This window comes from Fukomys damarensis, unplaced genomic scaffold (genome assembly GCF_012274545.1).
Source record: "Fukomys damarensis isolate Sample0158 unplaced genomic scaffold, DMR_v1.0_HiC HiC_scaffold_39, whole genome shotgun sequence".
Taxonomy (NCBI): Eukaryota; Metazoa; Chordata; class Mammalia; order Rodentia; family Bathyergidae; genus Fukomys; species Fukomys damarensis.
In genome coordinates this window covers 11,279,383-11,300,956 of record NW_022900951.1, presented here as the reverse complement: position 1 = coordinate 11,300,956, position 21,574 = coordinate 11,279,383, and the positions used below count along the sequence as shown (strand labels likewise).

Below are 21,574 nucleotides of genomic sequence, written 5' to 3'. Positions count from 1 at the left end.
CTGCTTTAAAAGGTCAGAGGAAGTCTGAAAACTGATTCTTTTTTAAGATGTTTTATCAATTAGAGACCAGAGGATTATTTTCCTGATGATATTTATTTCATAAATGTAATTATTTTTCTAAAACATATTAAAATAGAAAACATGTTCTTTTGATCAATTTATACAAAGAAAATACCAATACAGTAATAAAAATACTGAAAATATATGAAAAGCACCAGAACATTAGAGAAATTACACTGGCAACAATTCTAGGAATATATTTTTTTGTAATTGTACAATAAAGTGCTATTAAATCCAGTCAAAATTAGTGGCAAGATATAAAACCAGTTATGGTATTATGAAATTTGAGGCTAGGTTTAACAGCAATTGCATTTTTAAACTACTTGCAGATCAAGCTAATGATATTTTGTTAATGTTTTCATGAAAAAACTATTTTCATTCTTATGTGAAAGCTAAAACCAAAATCTAAATGAAAGTCCTTGGTAATTTGGTCATGAACAGGTAATGGCATGAGAAAAAGGAAATTATTGATTAGAGTACCAAAAATAATAATCATGCAAATGTAATTAGAACCAAATGATGACATATAAAATCAAATGTAAATATATATGATTAATCAAGACAAGTACAAAAGTTTAGATGCCTTTGACTTTATAGTTAATTTTTGGTAATTTTTAGTCACATTTAATAGACAAACGTTAACAAGATAGGTTACCAAATTTAACTGACCAGACAGATATTTTAGTGAGTCAATAAAATTTTCATATGAAACATTAAAGGGACACCGTTAGGACAAAACAGTTCCAATCATGGCTAATTATTTCCTCATTTATTTGCTGAGGAACAAAAAACATACAAATACTCTGGGATTAGGTTAAGGCCAAAAAAGCTACCATGTAAGGGGGAAGGCACTGTGCACACACACAAAGGGAGATACTGTGCACAGTACTTAGGGTGGACAGCAGTCCATTTCACATCTGGAGGTGGCAAACTGAAACAGAAAAGCCCAAATTAAGACAAAGTATCACACCAGTGTCCTTTTAAGGTTTTATTTCCTAGGTCAATTTTGAAGGAACTATCCATATCATTCTTCATAACTCAATTTTGGGAACCAATTTAAGATGAAAGCAGATAACACTACACTCCATAATAAGAATAAATCTCCAATCATGGCTCAGTTGAAACTCAGAGTTTATTTTACAGGAAGACTATTTTTTTCTTTCATATAAAGTACACACACAACCAAAAAGATAGAAACTGGCCATAAGAATGAGAAAACAAACTACAATTTCATTAGCCTCTGCTTCTGCCAGGTCTATCTTTTCAGGAATTTAGGAACCATACCAGTAGGTATTATTGTACCAAAGGTAGAATATCAAGTAACTCAGTTAGCCCTGGGCTGAAGGTGTAACAGTCCAATATGAGGAGTATTTTTCATTCTCTGAGCAAAGACTTGACGCTTGAGCTTCTATGCTTTTTTTTTTTCCTTTTCACCCTTATGAGATAATTCAGTCTTTTGTAAGATTCATACTTGTGGTTGATTTTACAAGGAACAGTTTGAACCATAAGTTATATTGCTTAGAATCTCAAAAAAACTAGCTCTTCAAAGAAAAGTGTCATCTAACACTTTTCATTTAGAAATAACAGTAAAGATGGTGCAATTTGTAGACCACAGAAACTCCTGTGATCTGGAAGAAAAAGGAAGGATGAGGCCTTTATAATTGATTTGGGAAGAGGTTTAGTATCCAGCCATAGTGGACAACAGGAAGCTGCATAGAGATGGCTGGAAAGGAGGACTGCTTGGAGAGACTCAACAAGATTCAAAGAGAATCCAACCACACTTAGTTTTCCAAATCCTACCCAAATCACAATGTTCATAGAAAAGCCCAGGATTAATAAAAGGTAGTCTACTAAAGAACTCTGAGAAACAAAGGCTAAGGTGGTTTGGCATTGAAAGGTTTACATTCCAAAAGAATATTGACTATCGTCTGGAAGTAAGTTTCAAAATTACAAAGTCAAGATTACATAAACTACTCTGTTGAAGGATATTTTCTTTTTCAATATACATGTTCTTTTATTTACATAGTATAGAAAAGCTAGTAAGTCGGCTCAGCTATCTTAATTCTGTCATAAAAAAGCAGATTATATTTTTTGGCTGCACCAAAGCATGATACTTATTTTTCAGTTTGGCTAATGTATTTACATAATAAAACTCAAGCTTTTTTTGGCGGTACTCAGGACCAGACAGGGCCTTGTGCATGCTAGGAAAGTGCTCTACCACTGAGCCACATCCCTAGTTCAAAACTTAAGCTTTAAAAGTACTTAAATGAAAGGCAAATAAATTATATTTATGCTATTAATTACACAATGCATATGCCTTTACTTACTTTCCTAACTAGCTATAATCTCTAGTAATGAATTTCTCCAGTGTTTATTTAAACAGTTTGTTTTTTCAATATAGGTATATGTTACACCCCTCTACGTGCTGCATTTTTCCTTTTAGGAAGCACAGATATGCAGTACGATTAGTAGCTTGGTGGAGACGTTTTGGGTTTGTTATTTTTTCCTAACAACAGAGGAAGGAGTTGTGTTTGTGTCCAGGCACCACTTCTTTTAATTGTACAACGAATAAAAGAAGGTGACAACTAAAGCAAACAAGAGCATTATTAAGGCAAGTAGAAGCTGTTGTAACCAAATACAACGCTGAAGTTGGTCTTCAAACTTCTTATTGCTTTCTAGTAAACGACTGAGCTAAAGAGGAAAAAGGGATGAGACAGTTGTATCAATCAAACAATTATTAATCATGGCAACGACAAACAGAAATATTAGCAATCCAAACACTACAGATATAGGGTCATTCTATTCTGAAAGGCAAAGAGCCAGAAATGCAAGGAGATATTCAATTTGTTTGATGGATAGGTATGTTTCTGCTTACTCATATTTTAAAAGGTCTCATTTTGTAGTTAAGACAGAAGACCAAATACTTCCGGGAGGTATGCAAACTTTTGTGCAATTTCTGTCTCCTCTTTTGTAGTGGTGGCCAAGAGAATCTAGGGCTTTGTGCATGGTAGTCAAGGGCTCTACCGCTGAGCTACATCTTTAGTCACCGTTTGTCTCTTTCAAATTTAAATGCATTATATAGTACCCTTCTGTGCAAGATGGAATTCTCTGATACTTGGTCCCTATTCCATATTAAACTTGCCAAAGCTTTTAAAAGGTTAGTCGATTTCCAAAAGTCATTCACCACTTACTATTCTTGATTTGGTTTCTCTGCACAAAGTAGGGAAGGCTGTGTCTATGCTAAAGAATTCCACTTATGTCAGTAGAAAAAATGGATTTCAAATGTCGATTAGCATTAACAACTTGCTTTGGGTAGGAAGACAGTACACTTACTTTTAAGTATATATCCTCACTGGTTTTATCTGACATGTTAAGAGCATTATCTTTTAATATCAGAGTATTTGGTTTACTGCTCTCCATAGTATGGCATCTTAACCTATGAAAAATCCAGAGGAAAGATAAGTTCTTAGGAGCTTTAGTGAATTTTCCTATATAAATAAAATATAGAATAAAAAAGTTAAAAATGAGAATCTATCTAACAGTATAAAAGGGCTCATTCCTTTTCCCAGGTTCACCTCAAGTAGTAATACAACTTATATTTATCTTCCACCTGATGCTTTTTTTTTTTGCACTGGGTTTGGCACATGACAGGCAAGTGCTCTACCACTGAGCTACATCCTTAGCCCTCTTCTAGCTTCTTAATATATGTACAAAGAATACAGATTATGGATTCTGCTGTCTCGCAGGATTCAATGGCGACCCCTCCCCAATACTGGAGACTGAACCCAGGACCTTTGCACTGACAATGTACTCAGCCTTTCTTTTTCTTTCTTTCTTGTTAGCTTTGAGGTAGGGACTCACTAAGTTGTTAAGTTGCTTAGGCTGGGCTCTAACTTGCTATCCTCCTGCCTCAGCCTCTCAGAGTTCTGCCATCACACCCAGCTCATTGGCAAGATTTTTATAGGGTGTTCAGTAGAATTCATCCAAATCTTTACTATCTGAAAGCAGCCATGCTTTCTAGATAGTAGATAGTGCTTTTTTTCTTGCTTCTTCCAGACAAAATTACCATTTCTCTCCCACTTTCTAGGAGAAAACGATTCCCTCTTCAGAGTTCCACAGAAAGCATGCCATTAGGAAAAGGTAAAACCAAGACAAATAAAGGACCTCATACATAATAAAGCATAAACCCTCCATAAAACCCTCATACTGAGGACATAAATACTTCAACTTAATCTAGAATACCTTTTATATCAGTGTTTTAACCTTTCAAAAATTTTCCATAGCCATGCCTTCGACCGTAAAACTCCATGAAAACTTTTGACAGAAACAAAAAGCTGTTTCCCAATAATTTGAAAATTGAAATATGTAATTACTCCATGTAAAAACAAGTGGAGCCAGGTGTGGTGTCACATGCTTGTAATCCCTTACAGTATTCATAAGGCTGAGGCAAGAGGGACTGGTATGTGAGTTCCAGGGCAGCCTGAACTATAAAGCAAGACCCTGCCCCTCCCAAGTGGAATCCTTGCTTGGAGACTGGCTTCCCTTTGTGTTCGTTCCTCCTCCTTTTGAGGACTTAGGCTAGATCCCTCTGTTGAAGATCCCATCCTTTCAGCCTTCTCAGGAATTGCGCTGTCAATGACCTGCCCTATATGTCCAGCCTCTCCTCTTCTAATGATCCTAGTAAGATATCATTTTTGAATCCCCCCAAACAAACAGGTCCTTCAATGCCACATTACTCCTTCTAAATATCCCACAGTACTTCCCTACCCAGCCACACTTCCAGTGCAAACTGGCTGTCTCCGTTTCTTCAGCATCCTGGCTTCTCTCACACGCTCGCTGTCTGTCATCAGTGACCTACCTCTGTGATGTCACCATTAATGGACACTAGCTACACCTCACCCTCCTGACCAGCATGGCACTACTTGGGTACCACTGGTCACTTTCTAATTAGTGACCCACTGTTTTCCCTGGGTTCTGATCACTCCACAGACCTCACCTGCTGTTTTCCTTCTAACTCCCCTGCTGGATTGTCTTCCATTTGACCAAGAACCACTCCTAGATTCAGCTGAACTTTTCCCTCTTGCTGAGCCACTGAAACAATACCTGTGTCCTTGGGCCCATACCTGCTCTCTTCCACTCTGTGTATCTATCACCAGCAGGTGATCTTCCCAAAGGCAGATCAGACAGGGTCTTGCTCTACCACTAGTTTTGTGGTGGTGACCAAGCTCCACCTTTGGCCCCTGCCAGCCTCTTCCTGCGTCTCCTAATTTCTTACCATGAATCCCTTTTCTCTCTCTGCTCCATTCACTCCTGTGTATGCTTTCAACCCCTTTTGTGAAGATTTCACTCAGCGGTAACCATCAGCAGCTCTTCCAGTTCTACAGTAGGGAGATCCTTCCTTCCCTCCTAGCATGGTCTTCAGTTTCATGAGTGAATGAAGTAAGGCATCTGGAACTGGGCTGGCACACAGCCTCAGGATCCTTTAAGAAAACAAGCTAGACCACCTAACAGCTTTGTTCAGCAACAATGAAGGGTTTTTCCTCTCAAGCTCAAGTCCTCATTAGCAATGACCTAGTGTCCTACTTTATTTTCCCATCTTCTGGCCACACCCGCCCAACTTACTGGAGTCAGGCAACACTGAACTCCCTGGTATCCTCACACAAGCCTATTTGTATTTCCCTCTGTCTACAAAGCTCTCTGTTCAGTTACCAATGTGTCTAGGTCTCTCATTTTCTTCAGATTCTACTCTATGTGTCATGAGAGTAGTCACCTCTACCCTAGAAAGCCAGGGTTTCTCACCTTGGCACTACTGACAGTTTGGGCCAGGAGTTTTGGGAGACTGAGGCTGTGTTGTGCACTGCAGGAGGTTTGGCAGCAACCCACTAGATATCCATTGCACCTCCTCCCCCAGCTATGACAACTAAAATGTTTCTAGACACTGACGCGTGTTCCTTGGGGGCAAAACTAGGAATACTTCAATAAATCATAATTCCAATAAAAAAGAACCAAAGCCAAACAAAATCACAACACAGCTTTCTCTATTCTCCCTTTGTTCTCTACACCTGTTAAGACATTTAAAACAACCTCTCTCTCTCTCTCTCACACACACACACACACACACACACCTTATTCACTCAAATCCTTTTAAATAGGATAATGTGGTACATATTTTGAAATTACTTTATATTACTGCATCACAGATGTCTTTCCATGTCAGATCAAACACACTGTACTTTTCCAAATGGCTGTAAGGTACTCTTTAGTGCAGATGTACATATACAATGTATTTCATTGCTAATTTACTGATGAGCACAGAAGTTCTTTCTAATTTTTCACTATAACAATGCTGCAACCAACACTCTAGTACATGAAGAGAGAACTCCTACAGGGAAATTGCTGGGACAGAGACGTACATATGTCATTTTGACAGAGTCAGAGTCTTGCCCTGTTCTGCCAAGCGAATTTCTGTTATTAGTGACTCCCTGAATAGCTCCAGCTCTTTCTCTCAACATCCCCAGGGTCTGCCAGATGTGAGAAGCAACGGATAGGGCCTCACCCAGGGAGGCACATTCCTCTTTCTGATTCTTCCACTACATTTGGGAGCCTGTGAATAAAAAGCTTACCTATGCTCCATCACTTTGTTTCTGGGAACTTCCTTCCAAAACTGAGTCAATTCTGTTGGCCCTGTGCCAGATGACAGTTCCATTTCTGCAGCCATGATCAGAAACCGGTCTTGGGCAGAGACTGTTAAGCCTGTATCCCAAAAAGGTAATTTAACACATAAATAGGAACCTTCACCAGAGGCTGGATACGTAGCTTACGACATTACTGACATTACTCCAGAATATAACATGAAGGAGAAACAAGAAAAGGAAGATACCTTAAATACACAAAAAGTCCTAAAATTGAGGAACTTTGGTTTCTTGAAATTCAGCTGCAATTGGTATCAGTTTAAATAATCTTACTCATTAAAAAACAATTACATTTTATTGATAGAAAGGGCATTTGAAATCTCACTGACCATCTCATTTCATATGTGAGAAAACATGCCAAGAGTGAGTTGAAGTGACTCACTGATGCTCTTAATTTCTAGATTCACCTCTGCACTCAGTGGGGGCCCAGGTCCCCACTCTCCACCACAGTGGGTGTGGCCACAAGTGATAACTCACCCCCGTGGGGAGACACAACTATATCGACTGATGCACCAGGTTCACAGCTGCTGTTGCTTGGTTTGACTCTGTACTTTTCTGGAGCAGTTGTTCTCACCTATTCAGAAACACAGTAGTCACATAACCTGTGTGATAACAACCTGTATGTTCTTTTGGAGGAATTCTTTAAGAATGACTTTCTAAAACATCAGCAGTTAATAATCAACAAGCAAAGAATCTACAAAACAACCTTGGTGGCTGTCTAGATACTTCTGCAAAGCCTCTTGAACTCACAGGTAGGGCTACTGGCAGGTGACTGGAGCACGGGTGTGTGATACAGGGTCAGGCCACTGATGGGTTTACATCTGGCAGTGATGTTGGGGGATGAAGCCTGCTGGGAGGAGGTGGGCTGCTGTGAGGGCAGCTTGGATATATGTATATATGCACACACAGGATCTTTCCTCCTTCCGTGAGCACTAGCTGCTTAATGCCCACTATGACATGAGCTCCTCCTCTGCCAGGCTGCCTGCCTTGGAGCCAGCCAGGACTGAAACCTCTATAAACTATGAGCCAATATAAACCTCTCCTCCTTAGAGTTGTAAGTGTTGGGTACTGCATCTCAGTGATGAGACAGAAACTAATATAGTGATTATACATAGAATGTGGATTGAACTCAAGGTCTTCACACTGAGCTACATCCCCAGCCCTTTTTGTTTTTAAGACAGTCTCGCTAAGTTGCCCAGGCTGGGCTTGAACTTGCAATCCTCTTGCCTCATGCTGCCAGAGTGTGGGATGTACAGGTGTGCATTACCATGGCTGGTTTAAAAAGATACTTGTTTTATTAAGTCCTACTGTCACTTAAACTTCTTCCTAAAAAAATTAACCCATTTATTAAATATTTATTCTGTCTGCTAGTAGCCTGATCGTATTGATGTAAATTCCTAAAACAGAATGAACATTATATCATATGAATAGAGTGCAGAAATTAAAACAGTGGATGACTAAAGCCTATCCAGAACATCCTAGCTGTCATATCTAAAATAAATAGGAGACTTAAGGAAGAAATGCCTACAATATGGGTGCTACTCAGTATTGCTATACTTAATATTCAGTAAAAGGCTAGTAATATGAACTGTAGCCCAGAAAAATGCACTTTTGGTTTTACAGTTTTATCTCTCACTGCTGCTATGAATTAAATTATTCATATAATGAAGAATGATTTTTCTTGGGCTTTTATTTACAACAAACATTAAACCCCAGGATTAATATCAGTCTATTAGTGCTCATTAAAGCTTGAGATACAAATCCCAGGGGAAATTTTTAGAAAAACCGTGCCTCGTGGTTAGAACTAGAAGGTAGTACAGCATGACTAAAAGTATCATAAATAAAAATATTTTGTAAGTTCAGCTTTTGCACAAGACTGCTATTTGTTCAGTTATCTTTCGAGTAGAATATGTGCCAAATCATTTCCAATGTCACACTTTCACACATAATTTATTATATCTTTAAGATATTTACCTTAAATGCTACTACATTTTTAGTTACATTTGTTAACACTATTAAGGATTTCTTCTCTCCAGATTCGGTACTTCCAAAATATAGTTCGTCTGCTGGACTAGATAAAAACAAACACATAAGGCATTTGTATTACTCAGAATAAATAATGCAATCACTAGCTCGAAAAAAATTATTTGGTTAATATATAATGCTCATTTGTATAAGGAGATTTCACTGAAAAAGAAGACTACAATTACCTAATACAATTTTGTATTTTAATCTTACTGATCCAATGCATGATATTTAAGAAGTCTAATGATTTTTCTCTAAGGGAAAAAGCAAAATAGGGAAGAATAGAAGACAGAATTAGGAAAATATTGAAATAATCTTATAATCAACACAATCTTAAATTGCGTTTATTTAACCCTTTGGAAGATTATGGATTATAATCAAAGCAAAAAAGATACCAGTGCTTCAACTTTCTCTAATTACAAATAGATCAGAATCAATCATATTTTTATATACCAATAGAGAAGAATGTAACTTAACTTAAAAAGAAAGATTAGGGATGTACTTAAATTACAGAATAATTTCTTACTATACAATGGCTTTCTAAGTGATAGAGGCAAAAAAGAAATGCAGAAATAAGTCTGGGGGAAGAACCAAAGGAAGAACTTGTCAAACAATAAAATCAGTGAGCCTCAAAATTCAAATTTTACTATCACTGGCCACTGTAATGACCATGACCCAAAATAAAAAAACACTCAAGCAAAATTTGTGTAGTTTCTTCACATTAGTCAAATGGTATTAGGTGCTTTAAACGATGGGAAGAATATTTTTAATGCAGTTTTTTGTTTTAATGAATTTTTTGGGTTTGTGATACAAAGTCCTCAGTTTGTATTGTCTGTGTAAGAGCAGCTCTGTGATCCTCTCAGGGGTACAGGCGGCGGGGACGGTTCTAAAATGCAGCCCCAGAAACTGTCCTGCTCAAGCCAGGTGCTCTTCCTTGCTGATATTCCAATCAAACCTTGACATCTGTATGCTAGGCTCTGTGCTTTTGACAGGCTTCCCTTAAAAACATGGAATGTGTAACTTGCAAACTAGAAGAAAAAATCTGGCACCTGCCTTGCAAGCGCAACAACCTGAGTTCGATCCTCGGTAAAAAACAAAACAACAAAACAAAAAACAAAAACAAAAAAACAAAAAAACAAAAAACAAACTCCAAAGGGGGAAAATAGCAAAGAAAAATATTGGAAACAAAAATGTGTCTCTCTTTCTTTCATACACAGACAGTGGAAATAAACCCAACTGTAAGTAACCAAAATATATGTAAACAAACTAATTAGACACAGAATTTTAAAGTTAAAAAAAAACTCCGCTGTACTGTTGATATAGGACATCTAAATAATAGTTATACAGGAAAGTTTCAAGTAAAGGGAGAAAAAAATGCTACATTATATCATCACTATTGAGGGTTGATAGAGCAATATTGACATAAGACTGAATAGATTTATCAACCAAAAGCATCACTGAAAGGGAAGTTTTTACATCATAGTAAAAAAAAACAATCACTAAATCTTCTGTTTTTCCAGTGCTGGAGATAAAACCCAGGACCTCACCTATACCAGACAAGTACTCTACCACTCAACTAGAGCCTCAAGTCCCCAATCCTAAATAATCTCCGATCATGTAACATAGCAACAGAAATGGAGATGTGCTGAAATTAGGTTTTAGACAGAAACCAATTTTTCCATTTTGACTTTTGATTTTAAAAGGACAAATCAATAAATGCTTCTTGTGGTGGCATTTCAGGTATCCCCCTACTTGTGTGAATATCAGTAATATGAGAAAAATATATCATTAAGATTTATTAATATATGAATAACCACTTTTATTATCTGATATGGGACGAGGGCCCTTTAAGCACTGTTATTAATAAAGATATTTAAATATCTACTATATCCAGAAACCAAGTGACTCTTCACATAACCCTCAATTTTTAATTTCCATTTCAAAGAGTACAGAACTTTTCATTTTGTAGTGCCCTCAAGGTGATCAAAATACATTTTAAGAGTATAGCTAATAAAATCTTATTACCTGATATGTAATAAGGACCCTTTAAATACACTCAATGGTTTCTTGAAAGCTTTCATCTTTGAATCAACTTTTTCATTTTCTTCTGCTTTGGAACTTGATTCAGTTGGGTTAACCTAAAGACAAAAAGGAAACAAACAAAAACACAACAGACAAAAGATAATGCCAGTTTAGTTTGACAATGATAGCTGGACAAAGTGTTAGGCCAAAAAGTAAACATTATTTGATTCACAAATTATAATCTTTAAAATAGGTTTACTATAGCTAAATGATACATTTAATATGTACTAACATGGCCATGAACATATATTTGGGAGACCCTTCTAAACAATGTACCATTAAAAATATAACATGGTCCTTCCCATAAGTCTTTACATTTGCACTAAATTATAACATTATCTATCAAGCCCTTGAAAACTTGTAAAAAGAGTAACAATGCAGTGTTTTTATAAAACAGATAGAGGCTGTGTGTAGTGGTATATGGTTACTTGGAAGGCCAAGGTGGGAGAATCCTAAGTTTGAGTGAGGCCAGTCTAGGTAACTTAAGAGACTCTGTCTCAAATTGAAGAGGAAAAAGAAAAAAAAAAAAAAAAAAAAAGGAAAACAAAGGGCTGGGGATGTAACTCAGTAGAGTGGTTTACCTAGCATTTGTGAGGCCCTGAATTCAATCCCTAGTACTACAGAAAAAGAAAAAAGGAATGATTTTAAATTAATCAGTTTCTGTTTTAGGCTAGACAAATAAAAATGTAAAATAATTCCTTCCTTTCATGTGCACTTTACCAATTTTATAGAAAGCATGGGCTCAGTTTTTTATACACTTAAAGTGGTGCTACTAATTAAGTCATCTCATCTTCCTTTTTACAAAGATATGGAAAGGCAGCAAGTTTAGCTAATTACACAAAATCACACAGCTAGCTAGTGGCAGTACTGAGACTAGACCACAGCTTTTCATTCAATTTGACTTTTGTTGTTGTTGTTGTTACTGGGGATCAAACTCGGGACTTCATGCTTGCCAGGCAGATGGCAGAACCATTGAGCCAAATCCCTGGCTCTCAATGTGACTTTTATTCATAAAATTACCTTTTTTGGAAGAGCTGTTTGTTCCTCATTAGTAACTGTCTCCAAGGTTTCTTTCCCATCACTTTCTACGTCTTCTCTACTCGATGTCTCATCCTCACTGGCTACTGGCCCGTTCTCACACAGTGGCGTCTGGAAGTCATCATCAACCAGGGGTGGGTAGCTATACTTGAAAGGATCCTAAGAGAAAAGAATTTTTTGTCAGCCTGCAAAGAGGTGTGTGGGGGGAGGATAAGTCTGTAATAGTAGATTTGAAATTTATTACTTTGGCCAAGAAAAGAGACTTAATCATGCAGTGAAATTTAAAATTCAGAAAGCATTTCAAAGCAGAAAGTGAAAGAGCAGTAAGTAGTGGGGCTATTCACAACTTATCTATCTAGAACAATCAAGTTAGATCTTAAATTTAGATCACTCTTTACACCACAAAGGATTTCAAAATATGTGTATGTTTGCGTGTCTTTTCAACCATAAAAAGCACTGGAACGAAACAGAAGAGAATTAAAAACAAAGAACAAACAAATCTTAAGTATGCAAGGATTTTCTACACAGCACAAAACCTAGAAAGGCACAAAAATACCAATAATGTGTTGGGGATGCTGCGCAGAGGTACAGCACTTGCCTGCCATGCATAAGACCCTGGATTCAATACCCAGCACTGCAAAACGAAACAAAAAAACTCAACCCACCAACCAACCAAAAAGCTAAAAAGAAGCATAAAGAAAGATTGTTTTCTTGTTTTTTAAAAGGTCACAACTAGAAAAATATGTACCATACCTAAAAGAAACAAATATAATTTTTATGAATACAAATAAATCAACAGGAAAAGGAGTAAGAATTCACCGGAAAAAGAGGTAAGAAAGTAGGGTACAGAGCTCAGGTAAAAAGAAGGAAAGATGCCTTGTAAATCATAAAAAAGGGTGTAATGTCATTTACAAAAAAAGAATAAAAATTAAAGACTATTTTTCATCTGAGACTGGCAAAGATTACAAAAATAAGAATATGTGGTTATTGGCAAAGATATATACATTTCAAGTGTTTTCACACTTTATTGCTACATGAGTACAATGACTTTGGAGGGAATTTGAAAACAGCTACCAAAATTAAAAATTAAGTATACCCATTGACCCAATGACTTTATTTATACACATATACTTGTACTTACATAGCAAAAGGTATTTACAAGATCATGGCAAAAGATAATAGACCAAGAAATGCTCCTTCAAAACAGGACTGATTATATTAAAAGATAATAGTCCTCCGATTTTGAATACTTCTCAAAATATATCACTGACAAAAGAAAGGTGGAAATACAATAATCCTTTCTCCATGTAGAAATAAAAATCACTTTTACTAAATGCTATTAAGATACAATAATTTTATGGGTAAAATGTTGAAAATGACAAATCAAAATCACTGCTGTGATTTTTCAGACACTACACTCAGTACAATAAACTACAAACTATGTGTAGTATCTGAAATGAAGAATTCAGTGGTGACTTGGTTCACAAACTTAATTCTCTCCATGATTTCAGCTCAAACTGAAATGGACAAGAACTGAATCAAATATGCCCGCAAGGTCAACACTGAATCTAGCCACTGAATTTGATTTGGTTCTTGTTCAACTCGGTTTGCGACCAGAATCATGGAAAGAATCAAGTTCATGAACTGGAGAACCACTATACTTAGTTTTTCTAGGTTAAAATGTAAAATATAAAGCCTGGAATAGGAGAACATCAAACTCCAAACAAAACATTTTGGTTCTAGTCTTTTCTTTTTTAAAAATTAATTTTATTGTTACATTTAATGTGAAATAAGTCTTTTCTAATCAAAGAAAAGAAACAGGAGGACATACCAAAACTCCAAAACTCTCTCTCTTTTTTTGGTACTGGGGATCGAACTCAGGAGCTTGCACTTGTAAGGCAGGTGGCTAGCTAAATCCCTGGCCCCAAAACTCTTGATCTTGATAGTCCTTGGTTCTCACTGAACATAACTTACCAGGCAGGCAGTATACAAAGTAGACTGTAGAATCAAGCCACTGAAATATTATGGAGTTAACTGAAAACATACGAAATCTATAAATTTTCCAATTTATAAAAAGGTCACTGTCTATCACAATAGGTTTTACTGTTATAACATATTAACAATTTAGCATGTACCCACTTATGCTCAACTGCTTATCTTTAAGTAGTAAAAATCAGTTTAAAAACAAACTTAAATGCTGAGGGTAGCATAGTGGTAGAGCACTTGCTTATCAGTATGTATGAGGTTCTCAGTTTGATTCCCTGCACTGTAAAAACAAAACAAACACTCCCCAATCTTGATAGTATATGCTTAATCATATCTCTTAAATTAAAAAGACTTGTTTAATAGAAAATTAAGAGAAAACTAAAGAGACTACAAAAAGAAATTCAGTACGTTATAGGTCATTTGACACTGGAATACTATGCAGCCACGAACAAACACAAGAAAGCTTACAACATATAGATTTGGAATGATATCTAAGACATGCTGTGAAGAAACAAAGCAAGATTAAGTTAAAAGATATAGGAAAAAGGAAGAATCATATACTTACTTGCTTATGTATGTCATACATTCCCCTGGAAATCAATATAAGAAATGCATCTAGGGAAGGGAAAGTGGTGATTGGGCTAAGAGTAGGAGGACTCATTTTACTAAAGACTTGTTTCTGAATACTCTCCTGAATAATGAATACCTTCAGTTTAGAACCACATAAACATATTATTCATTCAAAAATAAAAATAACTTTTAAACTTTAGTGAAACATGTCTGTTTTACTGCTTGGCACTTTAAAGTATATGTGATCTTTCTTTGGATGTTATGACACTGTTTTTCCTTTTTCCTTCAAAGAATCCAATCTTATGAACTGTTAGCTAGCATTATTTCATAAACACATTTCAAGGACTATACTTACAGTTCCACCCATGTGTGGGGGCAGGTATTCTACACTGACATACTCCTGGACTTCATTTTTACTTGTAAACTTCAACAAATTCACTGCTTCTGGGCCAAGCCAGGTTTTCACAATTTTGAAAGCAGCTGAAGAAAAACAGTGACATCATTAAAATTCTTTTCATTCTCTTTATCAATTACTTTATTGTACAAGCTAATCCAGGTCTTTCGGAGACTGTCCCTTACAGGTTTCAAAGGTTCCATGAAGATTAAATGACCCTGATGATCATTAGTAAACTTATCAGGGTTTTGATCTCTGAATACGTCCATCAATGATCTCAATTAAGATTTCTAGACCTTTGAATCAAACTGTCACGTGACCCAGGAAAGCGTTGTGCAATGGTGAAGAGCCAACTTACTTTATGGTTCTGATAAACACTCAATGGGAAAAGCCTTCCCAAAGGAGAAGTCAGGAAGAGAAGGGAGTAGCCCTCAGTATGGGTGTGAACCAGACCCAGATTTCCTTCCTACCTCTCATCTCTGCCTTTTTTCCAGGCCTTGTGTTTAATAACTGTGGGGAAATTACAGAAGCTACAAGAATAAATGGTTATCAGACATGGCTGTTTAGTAATTACAATCTTGTCCTGTCATGCCACTTCTTTCTTACACTTAATTTTTAAAACTTCATATCTAATGTGACACTCAAAAGCTGATTTTAGAGCAACTGAAAGTAGAATTCTGCATTAGATGTGCAAAAGTATCAATAGAATAAAACAGCAAATAAGAGCAGCTTGACAAACAAGTAGTAGTTCAGAAAAGTACATTTTTACTTTGGCGCACTGTGATTCAAGTTTTTTTAACATTTAAATTTTCAGTAATTTCAATTTTAAAAGCTTGTGAGTAGACAGGTTCGAAGCTTTCCTGCTGGAATTCAATCGTGCAAAATCTAATTTTTAAAATAGCTTTGAGATATAATTTACAAATGTTAATCGTGGGATTCAAAGATGCCCTTTATTAGGCTCAGCAAGTTCTCTGCTGTGTCATGAAGAATTAGCCTCACTCAAAGAGTGGTAAGTCCTTTGCTTCCCAGAGGTAACCTTCATGTCTGCTAGGACTGTATTTACCCAGGGCCCTGAATCATACTGGGTCAATATACTGAGGGTAGGAGTTGGCTATGGAGGAAAGACTGGTATATGACTTAGGTTGGGGCTTTGGGTAAAATGATACTAAAAGACCAGATGCAAATCAACCAGGAGGCTGTCAGTCATGCTCATGTAACACTTCTTGTACCTGTCTCTTATGTACTTTTAACATATAGGGCTACTATATTTTGTCAAATGCTTTTTTGGTGTCTACTGAGATGATTATGTAGTTTTCCCCCTTCATTTTATCTATATGGTAGTTTATATTGGTTTTCTTCTCTTTTTTTTTGGCTTCTTGAGACAGGGTCTCACTATGTAGTTCAGTCTGGCCTCGAACTCAGTGATACTCCTTCCTCAGCCTCCTGAGTGCTAGGATTATAGGTGTGTACTCCCAACCCCCTGCTTTCATATGTTAAAACAACTTTGCATTTCTTAGTAAATCCCACTTGGTTGTAGTATACAATCCTTTTTATATTCTGCTGGATTCAGTTTGCTAGTATTTTCTAAGGATTGGTGCATCTATATTTATAAGGGTTAAGATCCAGAAGTACACACTGCACTTTGTTTTTCCTGTGTTTGGTTTCAGGACTATATTTTCTTACAGAATTGGTTGGGAAATATTCCCTCCTTTTTTGTATTTTAGAATGGTTTACAAAGGATAGGGATTAATTTTTCTCCAAATAATTCATAGAATTTACCAGTGAAGCCATCTGAGCTAGAGCTCTTTGTGAGATACTGTCATTACTAACTCAATTTGGCTGCACTCTCATTTTGATTCTTTCTGACTCAGTGTCAATAGTTGGTGGATTCATAAGAATTTACACAGTTCATCGGTTACCTAACTTCTTGGCATACATTTGTTCATAGTACTTCCTTATAATCTTTTTTATTTCTTTAAGGACAGTACTGATGTTTGTTCTCTAATTCAACATTTTATTAATTTAAGTCTTTGTTTTTTATTAGTTTAGGTACATATTTGCCAACTATTAACTTTTGAAGAATCAAATTTTAGCTTTGTTGATTTTCTCTATTGCTTTCTATGTGACAACCGCCTTTTAAAAACACCAAGGACAACGCACAGAGAATAACTTTAATTTTATAATCACTCTGAAGTTGGTAAAGCATTTTTCAAAACTACCTCACCAAACAATATATTCTGACTGTCAAAAGGGCCATGTGAGTACAATGATTTGGGGTGAATACTATATTCATCCCATCTTCTTCCTTAATACTTGGAAGTCCATGAGAAAATCTAGCTAAGACCTGGGGGTCTATGACATACCCAATATGTGGGTTGACAAACTGTGGCTTCTCTTTATTGTTTACCTAAATGGCTGAATATCTTGAGGCTGTTTTTAGGAAACATTAATGGGTAACCCCAGAATCTGGGGGATAGAATATCAGCTCCATTTGCTTAGGAACAGCCTAAGACAATTCCTGCTCTGGCCTCTTAGGGGTGCACCAAAGTACAATACAAACATTTCTTTAAACAGCTATCGTAACTGGCCAAGAAAGAAAAAAGCAATTCAGACATTTTTGTTTTAGGAAAACATAAATAATATACTCACCATTCATTATCCAAGGCATATCAAAGATGACTATTTTTGCTGAAAGATGAAAAAAATTTAATTGCATGTGACTTATACCTTTACAATGTCACTTATACTTAGCCTAGAAAAACTGGTAACTTAAATGTATATAAAAACTGAGCTGGCTGACTAAGCCCTAATCTAGTGATGCGTGAGCGGTGGTACCAGGACTGAACTAACACCTCACAGTGTTGATGGGCCTAGCCCAGAAGAAGACTCTCGCGGGAATCAATAAAGCACTGTTACAGTTCTTTGGCAAAAAGCCTGTTCCTTTGTTCATTTATTACTTTTGTTGTTTACAAAAAGGTACAAAAGAAAATAGTTAAGTGGGTAAGCGGAGTCTTTGGATGTATATGTTACATCAGTGCTGATGGCAACGGAACTTCAAAAACATTTTCATGTCTAATTCATGGTTTCAATCATAATTTTCTAGAGATTTTACTGTTAAACCAATTGCATAATTGTCCTTTCCCCTTTTAATAAATTATATGATTAAGGAAAAATACTTTTACTTTTGAAAATATTATGAGTTCCAGGAAGTCAGTAATTCCAAACCATATATTAATATCATTTACATACTGAGTTGAAGACATTAACCAGTCCTATTAACAACTGTGAGAAAGAACAAGAACCCACAAAAGGGAGTTTTGATATCCAATTCATTCTTCTGTTACAGATTAATCAAAATGCAATTTCATTCTTCTCTGAGCAGAGAACCTTCTAGAGTGGTTATGTTAATGTAGTTAAGTAAACTACATACAAAAGAACACAAGGTATTAGGAAAGAGGAAGAATGGTGCTCTTAACATTCCAATCTTTAACAGAGATATGTTTAAGATATGACAGTTATATTTCATGGCAGATTTTGAGGAATAATCAATTTAAGATTCCACAGAATTCAGTGTTTGCAAAACATTATGTTGGCAGAATATATGCATAATCTGCAGTTAACTGAAATGAACAGCAGTGAATTCGTGATAATAAAGATCTATGAATTTATTAATCATTTTCTCAAAAGAATCTTGGATGTATTTTATAAAGTAATGATATTTATGTTATTTCTAAGTGACTCTTTACAAACTATTTTAGATAGCTTGACAAACAGGTAGATTATTTGAGTTTCATTTTGTTCACAAGAGGAACCAGCTAATAATACTCAGCAGTGATTCCCTATTAAAACTCTGATCAGCAAGTATCACTGAAACAGGGTACATGCCAGATACAGTAAAAACTCACAAGGAACAACAGATCCTACAGGGCCGGATCATTCTCTTTATCTAAGAACATTCACAAATACTCTCTCTTAAGTGATGAAAGTGAAGAGCTAGGGTGGCAATGACTCTCAACATCCATTATGCTTTTTGTCAGTTCCTCATCTCACATCAACAATAATATGAAAGCACACCAGAGTAAGATGATTTAGGGATTTACGCTTTGGTGTCACCTGAGTCATGAGTCCCAAAAGACCCTAACTGTGGTATTCACAGGGAGTATGCCCAGGCAGATCTGTGAATTTCCTATATATGTAATGTAGGCTGGTAGCTTGTTTTTTACAGGGGAAATCCAGAACATAAATCCAACAAATAAAAAAAAAATGAGTATATAAGGTTTAGCAGTTCTTCAGGTAATTGATGGAAGAGTTACAATTAAAAATGAACAAACATAGGGGCCAGGGATTTAACTCAGTGGCACCATGCCTGCCTCACAAATCGCAAGGTCCTGAGTTCGATTCCTGGTTCCGAAAGAAAAAAAAAATGAGCAAACTACAAATACATTCTAGTGAAGTTATTTTGTAACAGTTTTAAAATAGCAGCTAGTAATATACTGTACTTTATATAATAATACACTGTACTTTATATATCAATATTATGCAGTATATTTTATCAACATCGTTTATTCTTGCATGCAACAAGTTTCATATAATAAATGAATTTCTAAGTTGGAAGATCAGTAATTATGGGCTAATCTTATAAGTAAATATATGTTTGTATGTACCTGCCTTTATGTTATGGCCTTCTATATATACAGACTAGAAGTTAAACTCTAAAACTTAAAGGACAATAATTATTTATGAAAAAACTTCCTTTATCTAATGACACATTTAAAACTTAATGAGAAAACTATGTTTCAGCTATGCAATTCTATAATAATATAAGGCTCAACAATTCTCAGATATTATCTACAGTTTCAATACATTTTTATAAAGAAGTTACTTACAGAGGTATTTAGGGTAGTAAACCTTAAAGCAGTTGATGATAAAGCGTACAAAGTCCAAGTCCTAAAATAAAGATTAAATCTTTAAGAGTGTTCACATTAGAGGAGTTGAAATTGTACATTTCTGAAGGTGATAAATTATTAAATACAAATAAGACAATTATTAAATTGTTAAAAAATAAGCTCATATACAAATGCCTGTATTCTAAGGATTAATATAATACATTATTACTCTATAATATTCAGTCCTAAAATTCAGAAGAAATGAGATTCTTAGCCATGTTTTAAAATTATTCATATTACCTCAAACTAGTTACACATCTCAGGCTGGTAAGGTTAACAGGATGTGGATTTAAAAGCAATCCCTACAGAAGAATTCCAAAAATCTATTGAACTAACACATTATCGAAGGAAGTATGCAGAGTTTAAAACCTGACTACTTGGAATAATAATATGTGTAAACTCTAGTACAATATTTTCTTCCTAAACCTAAGTTTTAGACCTGAAAAATATAGCTTCAATAAAATATACAAGTTAATCTTATCACACTGATCTGCTATATTTACTTTTCTCCTGATCACACTGACCTGTTGAATCTACTTTACTTCTCGCTTCTTTCCCTTTATTTAGGGATCTCAGATCAGATCTTTAGCTATAGTCAAGGTTGTTCACTGAGTGTAATTTCTAGGTGAGTTTATAAACAGTTACCTGGCTAGTTCTAATGCTTTGAGTACAGCAACAGGAAATTAGAGGTCATTAGGGATATCATTCATATTTCACTTTGTAGTACTCTATCGCCATAGGCTGGCTGTCTTACTAATCTGGATTGGACACCTTATAAAGGCTGCTGGACAAAAGACATACCCAGGCAAAGGAAAATGTCACACTTAACTGAAAGGCAGGTTGCTCTAGAGATGAGCATTTATAAAATCAGCCCTGACATCTAAGTTACAGCAGCTTTAATTGTAGCAAACTGAGTGTCCTTACCTGTCTTAAGGACTTATTATTGGTAAAATCTTAGTGTATAATAATACCATATAAATTATTATATCCACTGTGCACAGTTCCACAATTGGTAGTTAAGTAAGAGTTAAAGAAAATAGCTGATAAGAATTAGTAACATCCTTGCTCATCAAATCCCGAGTAACTGCTAATTCAAGTGGACTTGGTAGGATGCAGCTGGTTATATCTATCAGTGGGACCTTTATTAAATAGCTCCTTGAAACCTATTGCTCTATATTCTAAGAGTGATTTTGGTTTTGAATGTGTATTAGTCATTACCTTGTAAAATATCCGTCCTTTGAGAACTCATGTAAGATTTTTCTTGTGGTTCAACCACTAGAAATGGATACTTCTCCTAAAAACACTGGTTTGTTTGTTTGTTTATTTATTTATTTATTGGTACCGGGGATTGAACTCAGGACCCTGAGCTTGTGAAGCAGGTGGCAGCACCATCGAGCCAAATCCCTGGCCCAAAACACTGGTTTTAAAATAGGGCCACTAAGTAATTTGAAATGATTCAATTTTTTCATGCAGGCAGCTGTAACTGGTGGCTAAACTGGTAGCCTACTCTAACAAATTATTTGCTTATATTTTGCCTTGTAATACTCTCTCTCTCTCTCTCTCTCTCTCTCTCTACAGCACATTTTGACATGCATATGGCGCTGGTTAGTGTTAAAAATGTATTCAACTGGAGAGATAGCACAATCTATCAAGCAGACTCTCTGAGAATGCTGATAAGTAAGTCCTCACTAATATCAATTCGATAGGCTCACCAAGTTCATGCTATTTTAGTATGTTGGTGGTCATTTTAGCAATATTTTTGTTCTTTTCTAGTTCAAGAA

The 21,574-nt window shown here is 35.8% G+C and overlaps 1 protein-coding gene across 1 annotated transcript in view; it reads right to left on the bottom strand.

Moving 5' to 3' along the window:
- Positions 1–282: 282 nt before the first annotated feature.
- Positions 283–21,574, bottom strand: part of Mospd2 (motile sperm domain containing 2) — a 44,241-nt gene continuing 22,949 nt past the window's right edge. Inside the window, exons 6-15 of the mRNA XM_010615662.3 lie at positions 19,734–19,794; positions 17,497–17,535; positions 14,809–14,933; positions 11,880–12,056; positions 10,803–10,915; positions 8,727–8,823; positions 7,230–7,326; positions 6,684–6,813; positions 3,394–3,496; positions 283–2,751 (exon numbers count right to left, since the gene is read on the bottom strand). Coding sequence (XP_010613964.1) covers positions 2,614–2,751; positions 3,394–3,496; positions 6,684–6,813; positions 7,230–7,326; positions 8,727–8,823; positions 10,803–10,915; positions 11,880–12,056; positions 14,809–14,933; positions 17,497–17,535; positions 19,734–19,794 — 1,080 coding nt within the window. The 3' untranslated portion in view covers positions 283–2,613. The remainder of the gene's footprint in view (positions 2,752–3,393; positions 3,497–6,683; positions 6,814–7,229; positions 7,327–8,726; positions 8,824–10,802; positions 10,916–11,879; positions 12,057–14,808; positions 14,934–17,496; positions 17,536–19,733; positions 19,795–21,574) is intronic.